This window comes from Ictidomys tridecemlineatus, unplaced genomic scaffold (assembly GCF_052094955.1).
Source record: "Ictidomys tridecemlineatus isolate mIctTri1 unplaced genomic scaffold, mIctTri1.hap1 Scaffold_215, whole genome shotgun sequence".
Lineage (NCBI taxonomy): Eukaryota > Metazoa > Chordata > Mammalia > Rodentia > Sciuridae > Ictidomys > Ictidomys tridecemlineatus.
Genome location: NW_027521854.1, coordinates 352,569 through 368,969, shown reverse-complemented (window position 1 = coordinate 368,969; position 16,401 = coordinate 352,569). Strand labels below are relative to the sequence as shown.

Here is a 16,401-nt window from a genome sequence, read left to right as displayed (position 1 = left end):
TAGCAGTGAGGTCTCACAAACTCATGTATTTGAAGAAACCCAAAATATAATCAGTGTTTGAGGTTCTAAAAAATGAAATTTTCAACTACTTCAGAGATAGAACATAGCAAGTACTTTTTTCCTTCTGATCTCATATAGTTACATTCTGAAAAAACTTTAACTCTTATGAGACTTAATAGAACAGATTTATACCAGATGCTTTGAATTCTGTAATTAACTGTCAAAAACAAAGAAAAATCAAAGTTTATCATTTTAAAACATTTTTAAAACCTGTCACTGATGAGAGAAAAATTGACCTGCTGCAAGAATAAAGCTTAGTGTAATAAATAAAATGTGAATTATAATGGCATCCTCAGAAAATAATCTATCAATTATTGTCTGTTTTATTACTACACTTGTTATATATAGCTAAAGAAGAAAACCTTAATACATGTGACTAAAGGCTGTAAGCTTACCTGAGTACTAAAGTTAACAGATATCATCAGTCCTGTCCCAGAATCTCTTTCCACCTGCAAACTGATTAAAGTGGCCTTCTTCTCAGCCACTGCCAGCCGAGAGCCCACAGAAAAATACACAAGGCTTAGAGGTTCATCACTTTGTAAGAGTTTAATCTGTGCAAATCTGGCACTGTTATTTATTGCTGCTTCAGCAGTGACTTCATAGAGTTCCACGAAAAAATACACTTCAACTTGAGGTATCTGACAATGACAAGAGAAAAATATATACAACTACTACCAATTTATTTCTATTTGGGGGCAGTTCCAGCATCAAGAAATATTTTAATACACATAGATCATTATAGAAATGAATATACAATTAAAAAATAAAATTCTTGTGGTAGGTTACTAGAGAATTAGATTTACTTTTAGGGGTTAAGTAACCTTAATAAGGAAAGTGGATACCATCAGAGCATGTTATATGCATGTGTGAAAATGTTACAAAGAAACCCATCATTTTATGCACTTGATACATGCTAATATTTATACCTAAAAATAAAATAAAAGGGCATATATTTGGAAAAAATACATTTACTTTAGGTAAGCTTCTTACCAGAAGACCAACATTCAGAGACAGCTTGACATAGTACATGAGCAAAAGGATAAACAAAATGTATTCATAAAACAGAATATTATAGAGATATAGTGAAAAGACTCATAGATGGATGTCAAAATATGCTGAGTGAAAATATTGTTTTGAAGTAATATATATATATATATATATATATATATATATATATATATAATACATATATATATGAAGGTACATAAATAGATACTGAAAGAATAAAGTTCCAAAAATTCACTGTTTCAATATATGTTGTTAATGGATATTCATGCAAAGAATTAAAACAAATAAAGAAAAACAGAATAAAGGAAAACTCAGGACAGCAGCTGCCTCAGTTGGAGGTAGCAGGAAGAGACCAAGACAGGGTATGGAGTTGAAGAACACTGAGGATGGGGGAAAAAAAGGGTTTTAACTTTGTGAGATTTTACTTTGATATCTTTTCTTTTTAAAGAGCTTTAAATGTATAGGACCAAATATTGATAATAATAAATTCTATAATTTCATATTTTTTTCAAAATTTCACAAAATTCAATTCAAATAAGTCTAAATATATTCTGTTAGTTGTACCTTGCTTCTGTTCTACATCTTTACTTTCTCAACATTCTGAAATAATGTATTTTCTAAAGTCTGAATTCAACTTTAAAACACATTATCAGTCATTTGTCATTATGAATTATTCACTCTTATACATAATCTAAAAACCTTAGGAGTACTGTTAGCTTCCTGGCACGACTCAAAAAAGCTAAGCTGATGTGGTTTTCAACTGCTCATGAGATTGTCTAATTTGATACAATGCATCATTTTCATCTATCAGCAAGGACCTTATTCATTACTTGTGATTTTTGTGTATGTGTGCTGGGCCTTAAGCCCAGGGGTACTTTACCACCGATCCACATCCCCAGCCTTTATTTTATTTTATTTTGAGATAGGGTCTTACAAAGCTGCTTAAGGCCTTGCTAAGTTGCTGAGGCTGGCCTTGAATTTGTGACCCTCCTATCTCAGCCTCTGAGCCCTGGAATTACAGGCATGTGCTACCATGATCATTTCATGATCATTTTGATGATAATCATTATGTTGTGAAATAATACAAGAAATCCTTCATATTATCCAAGAATAAGTTGCATCTTAGTCACACAATAAATACCCTTAATTTCATTTTGCTACGTGAAGAAATGTGTTTAGCTTTCATATGGTACATATCATTCTTCACTCTTTCTGATCAACTGTCAGCAAATATTGAAATACAGAAATAACTGTATTTATTCCACTTTTGAGAAGCCAAATTTAGCAAATACCATAAAATAAAACACTAGAAAAGTATGGGTAAGTATATTCAAGAGCTATTATTCCCTAATGACCAAGTGAGCTTGAATTCACAATGATTTCTTTCAACTGAAGATTTCAGCATATTATATAAAGACTCTTTCCTTCATTTTCCAGTAAAATATTCCTTTTCATTGTCATGATGATTATAACATTACTTACAACCACTTGCAGTCAAAAAGAATATATTATAATCTAAGTGAAGAACTATCTAAAATTGAGCAGTGTACAGATGGTGCCTACACATAATTAGACCAGAGGCAAAGGTATCTTCTCTCAAAAAAAAAAACATTCTATTCAACAATATTGCTTAAATCTACTGAGAAAACAAGACACATAGATCACACCTGAGCCTCTTGAGACTCCTAGATGTGACTGGAGACCTTACAAGAACCCATTCTATGTATAACTGCTAGCAGATTTCTTTCCTAGTTAAGTCAGATGCACTCCAGGGTGATATTTTGCCCCGACTAATATAAAATTAGTTTTGCTGGGATCAGATCTGCTCAGAAGCAGAAAACCAATATACTAAGGATACAATATCTTACTAAAAGCTCTTTAAAAATTCCAACAAATGTTTAAACATTCTGCTTATTTTAAGCAGATTTCATGAGTTAAGAGCATGCTTCCTAAGTTAATTATTATCTTATACATTTTAATGTAGAGCCAACAATAAATCATCAGAAAAAATGCAAGTGAGTTGAAATGGAGGGATGGATTTTCAACAGTTAGAGTAATCAGAAATACTAATCTGGTTGAAAATGACTCAAGAATTGTTTACACAATGAGTAGCTGGGCCAGAGGACCAAAAAAAAAAAGACAAAGAAATATTGACAAGCTTATTTTACAAAAATTGAAAAATTCAAATTCTCAGTAAATTCTCAGTCTAAAATCTGTGATCCAGCAAAATGATTTTGACATTACAACTAGGCAAGATACAAAGAAATTCAACAAAAACAATATGCTTGAGTTTCCATAAAATGATTTAAAAATGATTACTTCTAAAGAAACATTGGAAGTTTACCGCCTTGTGCCTCGTCATTTCTTACATTCCCTGGCTTAAGTTCAAGGCTGATGAAGCATTGTGTTTGACCTGCTGTACACGTCATGTTTCCTGACACAGACAGAAGTTCATCCATCAGGTTCACTCCTTCTTTCTGGAGAACAATGGCTGTTTTATTAAGTATGACTCTCCAAGAGACCTGGACATCTTCAAAGGCTCTGTGAACAAAGCAAACACATGAGCAGTGTGGTACCTAGTTCATCACCACTGATAATGCTGAAAATGACCAGTTCTCCCCATGACAGAAAGGTTAAGGCTCAAGGTCTACACAGTATTCCTCAATTACACTCTATTAGTAATGAATAAGCATTTGTGGAACTATTCTACATCAAGAATGTGAAAGCAAATAATATTTTTTGCCTATCATGTACCAAAAAAGTGAAAGTAAAAAATAAAGAGAACCCACTTATCTTTTAGCAAAAATTTCTCTATGAAACAACACTGTTGTTAAAAATAGTTGTTATTACAATAAAGGGCAAAAGATGACCTACATTTTCACAAAACATTTAGGTGAAAAAAGGAAAATGTGTGTGTGTGTGTGTGTGTGTGTGTGTGTGTGTGTGTGTGCGTGCATATCAAATATATTTATGCATCAGAATTCAAGGCTGTTGCAATATTATTAAATGCAAACAAAATTTTGTTACTCCAAGTGTCCCTCAGAGTGTAATGGTATATGGAGTCCTCAGAGAATAGTAAATATGATGGAGTGATGACCTACATAATCTGACATCTGTGAGGTACTTCACGAAGTACGAAACATTTGAGGCAGCCCTATATTATGATTATGAGCCAAATGTGTTAAATCCCAGATCAAGGACTACAGCACCTGCACACTGACACATCAAATTCCATGCTGCCTACTATCAAGGTTTCATTCTGTCTCCACTATTGTGTGAATCCCAATTAGTGTATACACTCACACACATATCAGTCACACCTGTTTGGCTGCCTTGTGACAAGAAGATGCAGTCTCCTCATATCAGCTCCTTCCCCCAGTTCAAGTCCATCCTGGGAGTCCTCACTGAATCCTATGATTCCATTGTGGAGATCACTTCCTGAAAAGAAAAGTGGAGGCTATAATACACTTAAGAATTTACAAGATCTGCAATGCCTTAGGAATCTTGCCAACTCAGAGAGCATAAGTGAAAAATCCAGAAATGAGGAGTGGGAGCTATAGTGTTTAAAGATCTTCACTAGAAATAAACCAAATATCTACCCTAAAACATCAAGGTAGAAAACAGCTTGAGAAACAGTTCAAGAAAAACACCAAATCCTCCTCCCCACCTAACACACATATACTCATCTCTCTGATGAGACCTTCCTTTACATTTGATTGCACTTGAAATTTTAAAGTCTGTGTATCCTCACAGAAGGTACCTATCCAGCAGCAGCTGTTTCACTTACTACTATCTTCCCAGCACCAAGAAGAGTGCTCACATTTGGTAAGCATTTACTAATATCATTTGAATAAATGAGCTCCATTTAACCCATCTACCTTCCTAAAAGTGGACTGACCAAAAGGGTTCATGTTACATGTTCAGTTATTTACCCCAGAACAAAACAAAACTACTAAGGAATTCTGACTCTTCTGAGCAACATTTAAGTTTACAGGAACCTTCAAACTAAAAAAGATATAAATATATCTTTTGGAGTAAAACCAGACCCCATACTATACTAATCACTTCACATCCTGGCCAGCATATGAGTGAGCTTCTAGGACTAGAGAAATGCCCGTGTACATTTTTAGCAGCTTTCTATTTCCCAGTGACCTGGTTTTGCAAAGTGATCCCAGAAGCAATGACCCTAAAGTAGTCACCTTCAAAAACTGCTTACATCCATCACTTGTAAATCTCACTCCTGAGGTTCCCAGCAGACAGAACTTCTACAGACTAGGTTAAGTTAAGGACACAGAAACTTCTTAGCTGTCCTGATTGAGGAAAGCTTATAGTCAACAGCCCCTGCTCTATTTCCCAGGTGTGAAACGTAAGCAAATGTGGAGTCCATGTCTTATGAACAAGCACATGATGGGCTACATTGGTCCAGGTGCCCTGGTGGGTCTTGCCTCAGCCAGTCCCCATTCTCACTAACTGATCACTGCCATCATTCCTTAGCCTTGCATCAGAACCTGTGTTAGCATTTTCTGTTTTGAAGCAATGGTTTCCTCGTCACCTTCAGTGGGGATTTGGTCTCTTTAAGTAGATTATAAGCTTCTCACAGGCAGAGCCTTCATTTATTTTTGTTTATACAACAGAAGCACCTAACATTATCTAATGAAAATAATGCTTGCTTTCCTTGCCATATCTACAACAAATTGAGGTCAAGTTTCTAGTAAGATGCTCCAGACTTCTAATCTGACAAACCTGTTTTATTGTAAAAGTGCTTTCCAAAATTTAAATGTGAAAAGATAATGAAATTAAAGATGAGAGAAATCAGCAAATTAATGATCCAGTTAAAACTGAAATATTATGAAGAAAAAGAGCCAAGTGAGAAAAAGATGAAGGGTACATTTACAGGCAGAGTGAACAACTCGGGATAATATGACCATGCGGATGTGACTGGTGGCATGCTGATTTTAAATCTTTCATCCTGTACCTCAGATAGGGTGTTAATTTACAGGATATATAAAGTACTCAAAAAGCTTTACACCAAAAAAAAAAAAAACCCACAAAATAATCCAATTGGTAAATAGGCAAAAGAACTAAACAGACATGTTTCAAAAGAAGAGATACAAATGGTCAGCAAACATATGAAAAAATGTTCAACATTTCTAGCAATTAGAGAAATGTAAATGGAAACTACACTGAGATTTCATCTCACTCTAACCAGAATGGCAAGTATCAAGAATACAAGTAACAATAATTATTATCAACAATGTGGGAAAAAAGGTTCACTCATACATTGTTGGTGGGATTGCAATTTAGTGTAACCATTCTGAAAAGCAGCGTGGAGATTCCTCAAAAAACTAGGAATAGAATTATCATTTGACCCTGTTGTTCCACTCCTTGATATATATCTAAAGGATTTAAAATCAGCACACTACACTGGTACAACCACATCAATGTTCATAGCTGTACAATTCACAATAGCTAAGCTACGGAACCAACTTAGGTACTCTTCAACAGATGAATGGATAAAGAAATTGTGGTATGTGTACACAATGGAATATTGCTTAGTCATAAATAAGAATGTGTGTATGACATTTGCTGGTAATTGGATGGATCTAGAGAATATCATGCTAAGTAAAATAAGCCAACCCCAGATAACCAAAGGGCAAATGTTCTCTCTGATATGTAGAAGCTAACTCATAATAAGGAGATGGGGAGGAATAGAAGTTCAGAGGATTAGACAAAGGGGAATGCAAGGGAAAGGAAGGGGGATGGGAATGGGAAGAACAATGGAATGGATCAGACATAACTTTCCTATGTACATATAGGAATACGACAAGGTGAATCTCAACATCGTGTATGCCCATAAGACTGGGATCCCAGTTAAAATTAAGACATATTCTACGCATGTACAATTTTATCAAAATGGTTTCTACTGTTATGTATCACTAAAAAGAACCAATTAAAAAATATTAACTCTAGTGACTCAAGTAATTCACTGTCTCAAGCTAAACTTAAATAGATTGATCTTATTACAACTTCCGGGCCACAAAAGTACATGTTTTACCTCCATCACTTAAAAGATACCTGCAATAATAACCATGGCAAAAGCTGCAAATCCAGTGGCATCTTTTCCCTTCACAATCTGTGCTCCCCCTTGAGGGTCTGTGTGGAACACAAAGAAGAATTCCTGCCCTTCAGAATCATCATCATCCAAAATTGGAACAGATACTTTGCGTTCTCTTTCTTCATCCAGAAACATAAGGATAAGACTTTGTTCTTCAAAGTCTTCTTCTTCAACTGCCCAGGTCTGGTTGGAGGTTTCATAAATATCCTGAAAAGGCAATGCATTTGGTTCCTTCTAAGCACATCTCTTGCCAAAATTTTTAACTGTTACACTGACATTGCCTTCAAACCCACCAGTTCTTTGGATACGAATTTCCACAGTATTGAATGTGCCATTCTTCATCTCCTCTTCAACATAAACAATGGGGGGGACAAGACTAAAAGTTCCATGAATGGAAATACTGGCAGTTACAGTGGTCATGTCAGGCTTCTCAGGCATGGTAGATGAACCATGAACGGTGACAAGATTCTCAGGGGTGGCAGACATACCAGTATTCTCAGTAATGATGACAGCCATCTCAGTTGTCTGAGGAATGGTAGTTAACTCGCTTGTGCCAGGATATGTGGTAGAATCAGTTTCTATAAGAATGAGAGTGGTATCAACTACGACAGTCACAGCTGTCAAGGGGACAGAAACATCCATGCCTGCCACATCATCATTATCCAATATTGTGATCACTGCAACACTGAAATCTAGATTCAGGCATGGTCTCCAATTAGCATCAAACTTTTGTAGTCCCTGAATTTCTGCTGAAGTAAGATTAACAAAAAAAGTTTCTTCCATCTCATGAAGCTGATCGTTAATAATGGTTATTTCAAAATCAACTTCAGCTTGGAATTTTTGAAAAAACATTTCCCCTTTCTGTATAGGCTCAAAGTCTTCCAGTGACTTTGCACTTCCTGGAGTTGTCTCATAGGAAACTTTAATAAGATCACTGTGGAACCCAAACAGTCTTTGCACATGTAATCTGATTATCTGTATATCTTCCGAAACCGTGATACTTCTTGAACTAGGGGAAAACTGGAAGACTCCCATAGGTTCAATTTCAGCAATGGTGAAACCTGATCTGGAAAAATTTAAAACCATGAGAATTGATTAAAATACGACTACCACTATAGGGAGTATTCTTTTATACATTTATGATGCTGCTCATGAAGCATCTTATAAATGACATGGCCTTACAAATTCCATATCCAAGAAATGAATGAGCAACAGTGACAGAAAAATTACTTAACAAGTCTTGGCTAAATGAAGAGCTCTTAGGTCTCTGCTATGTTTCTCCATCATCCTGGGGCCACTAACAGAAGGATCTGAATCCTCAGCATTTCTCTAATGATGAGTAAAAGACCACCAAAATCTCTGTGATGCTCTAGACATCAGACAATGTTTCTGTCTACCAAATAGAAATATTAACTAGTACTAGGAACACAATTCTTATCTCCTCAAACTGTCAGTAATGGGACTATTCTCTCATGTAAATGTAGCTAAAACTCTCTATATAAATTGGAAGAAACATCCATGGTTTAAAATTTTATTCTTTTCTTATGAATTTTTATTGTGAATTAATAACTATATCAAAAATTGGAACTGGTGGCCCATCAATCTTAATTCTGACTATGGACATATTTTCTTTGACGAACAGAGTTTAACATGTAAATAACTAAATGTAAATTTGAGTGCCTTTAAAGAAGACACCCCAGGCCTATCCCTCTATATTGTCAAGCACTATCAGTACATAAATTAGTTGTTAGAGTTCAGCCTGTGACAAGACAGTCAGGGTCCAAATTACGGCCAGAACACTGAGCTGTGTAGATGCTAGGTTTATTACCTTATGTATAAATCATTCTTCATTTATAAAATGGGACAATTAGTTATATCTAGTTCAAACAGTGGCTGTTTGGAAGAACGAAGAGTGTATGTGTGTGTGTGTGTGTGTGTGTGTGTGTGTGTGTGTGTGTGTGTGTAGAAGCACTATAACACTGAAAGCTATTATTGGTGTTGCTAAAGGCATTTGAATTTATGACCTTTAAATATGTTCTCTGGACAACCATTTCTTTTTAAATGATATATGCATAATGTGTAATCTAAAGCCATGTTTTCACCAACAGATGCCTCCCACATAAATGTGTGTGCACGCACAACAGTCTTGTGCACATATTTTCTACAGTTTACAAATAAGCAAACTGAGGAACAGAAAGACCAAGTAACTTTCCCAAAGTCACATAGCAAATCAGTAGCAGAGCCAGAACTAATAAGTGTGGTTCTCAGATCTGTCTTCTGCTGTTCTGGCCAAGTGCATCTCAGGCATGAGAAAAATAAACTGCTTTTAGGCGGGATATATTTCATTGCAAATATGCTTGGTTCCATATGAATAGTTACAATAGATACATCAAAAAATGAAATAAATTAAAGTCAAAGAGCTACTTGATTGAATAAGTAACATTATTACACTACTATGATGTTTTATTCTTATTTGTTATCACTTGGGGGAAATCAGGTATTTTCAGTAGCTTTGCAAAAGACAGTTTCCTGTAAAACAAGCATATTTGACGCCACAGTTCCTACTGCAGATGGAATTCAGGGTGACCACTCTCAAGTTAAAGGTCATGATGAGTTCTGTAAAGCAACAGAGTGGTGGCTGCTGAGACCCAGCCTCCCAGGCGGCGTCTTTGGCATGCAGGCTCTATGTTGTTTTACAGTTAAATGGTTTGCGTCTGCTTCAAGGTCAGTGACCCCTGTGCTTTCCTCTGTAGTGACTGATACCCCAGACCATTCCTCAGAGAATTTCTGGGTTGAGAATCAGGTTGGTCTTACCGGAGTTGGGCTCCACCTGGAGCACTGCTCCGCACACCTGACAGGTGAATGACGAAGGCCTCCAGCCGACCAGGACTGGGGAAGGTCCACAGCAAAACTCCTTTCCTTTGTTCACCATGGGAAAATGACAGGCTCCCTGAAACAAATGTGAAAAGTGAAGCAGGCTTGCTCTTAGGTTCTTAAATTGGAATTTGACTCCTACACATGTAGTGAAATATTTTCTTTTCCAAAATTTTGGAAGATAACATATTAAAAACTGGGGGAGGGAAAGGTATATAAATAAACTTGCAGAAGCTGCCCTAACCACATAAACCCAACTTTCAGTCCCTGTCTATTCATCACTTATCTTACCCTGCCCCAGCTTAACTGCCAAATCCAGTAGTGAAAAGAGAATAGTGTTAGGCAAGAGTCGACCAGTACTCAGTGTCAAGGGTCAGGCACTGGTTCAAATACTGACCCCAGGATACTTTGGAAATGTGTCTTGAAGTAGTTTATGACAAAATATCACAATGAATGTATGTTATTTTAGGTTACTTCAGAAAAAATAAATGTTACAAATATGGTAGAATAACTTAAATCTAGTCAGTGAGTTTGTGGGTGTTCATTATATTTTATTTTCCATTTTGTTGACAAATTTATTAGAAAAACTCAAAAAAGCTAATCAAGCCTATTTAAAGATATAAATCTATTTGGGAGAACTTCTGTAATTTTAAAATAATCAAGTTATTATAAAACTTCTAAATATTAATTTCATATGTAAACACAGTAACATACACAGACTTAAAGAGCAATGTATTCACAGATACATATTTTTAAATTATCTAAGCTGTTACCAGAACAAAAGTAAATAGATAGATAGAATAGAAGGAGCTGTGCATATCACCAAAATTGACAGAAAGGGTAGGGGAGTAACAAATAAGTGTTATTACAGAAAATAGATTAAAAAGATGATGAAATAGCTTTAATTTAGGGGATGTGCTAAAAGGAAAATCAAGCAGAAGAAGTACTTGATACATTATATCAACATTACCTATCCCGTGGCTATGGAAACCCCAGTAACCAAGGCAGTTCTAATGCTATGGTGGCTCTTAACCAAGCATCTAAATTCACTCTGAACTACTGGGATTCCTGTTGGGTTGCAAGCTGGCCTGTCAATATTGTCATTTTCTGTCCTGGGCTCTCACCCTCATCTAAAGGATTTCAGGTTTTTATTCCATTTTTTGGCTGAGAACTTGAGAAAATGAAAATCTTTCCATCTTCACAGAGAGACTGTGGATCTCAGTTCTTACACAGGATTCACTACATTTATGACTGATGGTACATGGTATTTGCCTGGTGACCAGGAGGACACTGTAAATAAATGACAGGTGGAGGGGGAAGTACAAAGATTCTGAGTCCACTGAGATCTCCTTTATAACTGCCGTCACAAGGATTTGGAGTGGGTTCTGTATAACACGTCAGAGGTCAAACCATCTAATGCTTACATCTTGCTCAAAAAGTTAATGATATAATTTTTAAAATTCAGTATGTAAAGTAACCACAGTTGTTCTATTAGAAATATTCAAGTGGACATGTAAATTAATGCAAAGTTACATCTTTTTAATTACCATATGGACCAAATAAGGTACTCAGAACTACTTTTAACAAACTCTTAATGTACTGGCAAAGCATTCTGCTTAGTGACCACTGTTTTGAGGTAAGGTATGAAGTCTTCAATGTGTCTCAAAAAAAGTTTCCCTCCTCCTCACCAATCTGCTCTTACAATTCTGATCACTTACATATGGAAATACTATATTAGGAAGCTAATAGTTTAGAGTCCAGAGGAAGGATGACCCAAGAAATTGGCCAGTTACACATCTGCCTATCCTATAGGCTGATCCTAGAAACACTACAACTCACCCAGTATTGGGGTCATGTTACCAACAGTGATGAACTCAGGGATTTCTAACCCAGGAGCATATCCTGTGGTCCAGGTCACTGAGAGAGCATCATATGTTCCTGTCCTAGAAATCATAACTTGGCTTGTGCCAGCAGTGATATCCGTGAGTTGAAAAGCAGTGGATTCAAATCCAACCTGAAGAAAAACATGTTTAGATTATTTCATGTTTTATTTGAAAATTTCCAGGGAATTTGAAGTGTTAAATGTCAAATTTCCTTTTGTTTATATATTTCCTTTTTTACAATATATTCAATTGAAAAAGATTTAAGAAATAAAATCTCATATTTGAAAATTTATTCTGCTTCATAATTTAGATTATAATCTATAGCTTTCTCTTTTTGAATAAAATGCAATTCCCTCATTGGACAATATCCAAAAAATAAATAAAACCATAATTAAATGAAAGCAAAAAAAAATTAAATGGCATTTTAATATAACAACCTGATTTGTCTAAAACTGAAATCCAACCTTTTGCTAAGATGTAACAACATATTTCTTCATTTACAAAATGAGCATCATGGACTGGACCTTCTCTTAAGGTTTTCAATTTTTTGATTCAACTTGATATCTTTTTGTGAAGATCAGAAAACGTCAAAGATTTTTTTAAAAAAATAACTGTCCTTTTCACAAGCATCACATCCCAGGACATGTGATTTATAGATGAAATAAGTTCTAGTCAATGAGTTAAAATAAAACCAGATTTCTAGCTTCACATTGTGATTCAGACAGCTCAGATTACCTCTTCTGGTTTCAATAACTGTAAATTTGGAATATAATTTGATCAATGGTTTTATTGTAAGACTTACTCTTCCCTTTTAAAATTAGAAAGAAGAATAGCAGAAGAGTATGGGAGGATGCTGAAAGACAGCTTCTGGAATCACAGAGGAGAAAACAACAGTGACAACTTTTACTTGACACTAGTCTAGAGTCTCTGTCACCAAGATCTCTGGTTAGCAACTGCCAAGAGCTTTGAGTGAGATCATGCTTGCTACATGGCTAGAGGACTATAGGAACATATCCTAGTCACATCACAAGCACACATACACACACCATGTAAATACTGGCAGGAGTACAGAGGATACATTGCACAAATAATGTTGCCCTTCAGGGTGGATGGTAAAGTGTTGTGTACAGTTAAGGAGTAAGAAATACTTAGCTACTCCAAATGAATGGCTTGGGATAAAATGAATTTATTTAATAATAACCAGTGAACACAAAAAACCAACAATGTTTCAGAGACTTTCAGTTAATTCTATTCCCTTACTCATTCTTGAACAAAAGAAAACAAAACCGTTCCTTTCAATATTTTTAATGCTGGTGGATTCCACTTTAGAGGACAGAGCAAATGCACTTGCTATGAAGAAGATACCCAGGAAAGAGTAGCTAAAGAGCATTCTGTAATGGCCAGAGACTGTATCTGCCCATATTCCTACCCATTCAACCACACAGATTCCACATCAGCGTCTGGAGCCAGGCTTGTCATTTGAGCTCCCATCTGAAGGAGCAAGGAGGAATTACATCTCATAACATCTTCAAACAGATATCATGTTGCCATAGCCATAGACAGCAGACCTAGCTTTGTCTTATATGGACAGAATCAAAATAAAAGAAAGTAAGGCCTTTGTTCTTCTTCAAATTGCTGAAATGATTGGGCAATAATTTTTCCTGAGATGAACTTGGACAACTCAGATACTTGGGTGCAACCATATCACAGAAAGCCTTCTAGCATTTGTCTAAGTCAGCACAAACTTGCACAGTAAACCAAAGCCTGAATGGCAAAGACAAACATGAAAAGATCTGAAATATTCACTAATATTTCATTCTAATTTTAATTACTTAGTATAAGTAACTCAAAAGTAAATAGTTAATATCAAGGAAAGACTTGGGCATTTCAACTTTAGGTTGACTGTTATTTTAAAAATTCCACAACTTACATTCAAATTCTACAAGATAAAAAATTTTCTAAAACCCTAAAAAAGTAAACATATTTCCTAACTAGTGTTGAAAGTTGACAATTACTTTTATTATTTTTCTATTATGTCAACTTTGATATTCACAGGATTATTCAGATTGAATGATTGATATTAAGAAACTCTCTAGGAACTTGGTCCTTCTTGTGAAGCTGCCCTCTGCTGGTCGGCTGCAGTACCACACCAGGGCCAATTACCTGAGAATTGGCTGCTTCTTCAGGGACTGGAAGCACAGCAGATTTTGCTTCATGAAGAATGGTTGGCATTCCATAGACATTTCCACTGAGGAGCATCACAGTCACTAGCTGCAAGGTGATATTGGAGCCCAGTGACAGAAAGACCTAGAAACCAACAGCATCAATTACATTTTTTTAGTTGTTAAGAAATGATTTTTCGAGTAATATAGTGAGCCTTTAGCACACTGCCTGAGGTTCCCTTAGTAGCAATTTCATCATTGTGTGACCTTAGTCTTAAAAAAACTCCAGCATTTAGAGTGTGAAGTGAGGAGTAGTCGTTGCATAGTATAAAAACTTGCAAACGTTCCATGTGTACTCAAATAGTCTCAAAAAGGTATCAAGTAGCAGTGTTGGTGAAAAAATCATGTGTCAAGGGAATGGAAAGAGCACACTGTTGAATAATATCAGGCCCTGAAACCCAGCAAAACCCACTTTCTTCCTCTTCATTAATTCATAAAGAATTAATGATTTACTCAAAATGGACAATGAATTAGGTATCTTGATTATTTGAATGTTGAATAAATAAAAATTACTAACATCATGTATTAAATTACCAGTGGACAAAATTTTAAAGTCCAACAAAATAAGGGAAGTTCTGAACTTACAAACTGATGTTACACTAAAAGTATTTTTGAAACTTATAATACAATTTTACATAGAAACATTGTTATTGGTAATGGCTAACCCCAAGTTGTACAATAACCTGAACTATTCCTAAAAAATTTTGTATCTTTGTTAAATATAAAAGCAACCACTTCTATGCAGTCTCTTCTTCTTTCAAATATAATTAACTTAAACATGTGTCATTTCCTCAAATGTACAAAGGGTACACAATAGCAGTTTCAAATGATGTGCAACCTAAGGGCAAAAGATGTTTCATTCTTTCCAAATGACATTTTCTGAGCCAGGGGAGAGCTTAGTGGCAGAGCACTCACCTAATATTTGTTGGTTCAATGTCATACTGTGAAAAGAAATTACATAACTAAACATGAATTTTAGTTCAAATGTTAAGGAAACAAATCATAATATTAAACTTTAATCATGTGTACCCCACCTGTCTGGGTAGCTAGTGATAATTTATTCCCATTTTCTAAAGAATGAAGGATGAGGTGTCATCATAAACACAGAGTCCCTGATGCCTTTCCTCTTAACTCTCTGTTCATGGGCCCATCCCAGACTTGTGTGATGCAGCAGTTCTTCAAAGTACAGGAATTAAACATTAAAATTGAACTGTGGTCACAGCAGATTTGAGGAACAACTGGTCTACCCACAGAAAAGTGGTTAGATGAATTTGAAAAGAAACTTGAAAGTTTTAGGCAGTGATCATGTTCTTCAACATGGCCTTCTATATCCCTGATCCAAGACTACCTCGTCAGTGCTATTTTATATATTTCTCATCACTCTTAATGCCATTTGGGCACAAACAGAAAGAATTTATAGTCCCATGATATCCTGTGCACCCACATACTTTTTAAATTGGTTGTTAGTGAGCCTCTCTTACACTAGACAGAAGGACCAGGATGACAGGAATTGTGTCTCAATCATCTTTGATCAGTTCTGCTTCCCATAAACACCAGCACAGAGATGAGTGCTCAAAAAATGACCCAACCACAAAGGTAAATCTCCTCCTTCATTCCCACTTAAGCCCTTTAAACCTAGACATGTTCCTTCAGTGAACCAATGGTTCCTGCAGTCAGTGTGTGCCTCATCTAAGAACCCACTTCTTAGACAAGTGTGGTAACAGTTTAAACTCCATGGTCCAGGTCTTAAACCTACATCAAGAGTCTTAGCAGAAGCTTTCCTTGTTCAAAGACCCACTTGAAAGTAGCCACATCACAACAGACTAAACATGTCATGGTCTTGGTTGTCTTCCCTTTGGTTGACCTATCCTGACCTGTCTGAAATCCTAACTTTTACCCAGAAGTATGGAGCAAGGAGAATTACATACTCTGCACTATGTGCTGTGTAACTATATTGTGTAATAATATCCCAAACCTCAAAAAACAATGTGTTATATCTCGGATGGGAGGGAGGAAGTGGATCCTTAAAAAAGTCCTGCCCTTGTTTTATAAGCATGTTGCATCTTGATCCAAACATTTACTTTGAAAAACTAACTCACCAATATCTAATTATGTGCAGTTTTATACCACACATCCTCAACTATAGGAGTGAAGAAGAAAGAACCCATGCATTTGAAATAGGTTAATGAAAGAAGTTATAGTAAGAAAATATAGCAAGCTTCTCAGTATGCATGAACTA

General features: G+C 35.7%; 1 protein-coding gene across 1 annotated transcript in view; it reads right to left on the bottom strand.

The window, feature by feature from the left end:
- LOC101970633 (adhesion G-protein coupled receptor V1-like) overlaps window positions 1-16,401 on the bottom strand; it is a 105,762-nt gene that overhangs the window by 21,863 nt on the left and 67,498 nt on the right. Inside the window, 7 exon segments of the mRNA XM_078036158.1 lie at window positions 456-698; window positions 3,438-3,609; window positions 4,389-4,506; window positions 7,144-8,249; window positions 9,998-10,133; window positions 11,897-12,071; window positions 14,104-14,247. Coding sequence (XP_077892284.1) covers window positions 456-698; window positions 3,438-3,609; window positions 4,389-4,506; window positions 7,144-8,249; window positions 9,998-10,133; window positions 11,897-12,071; window positions 14,104-14,247 — 2,094 coding nt within the window.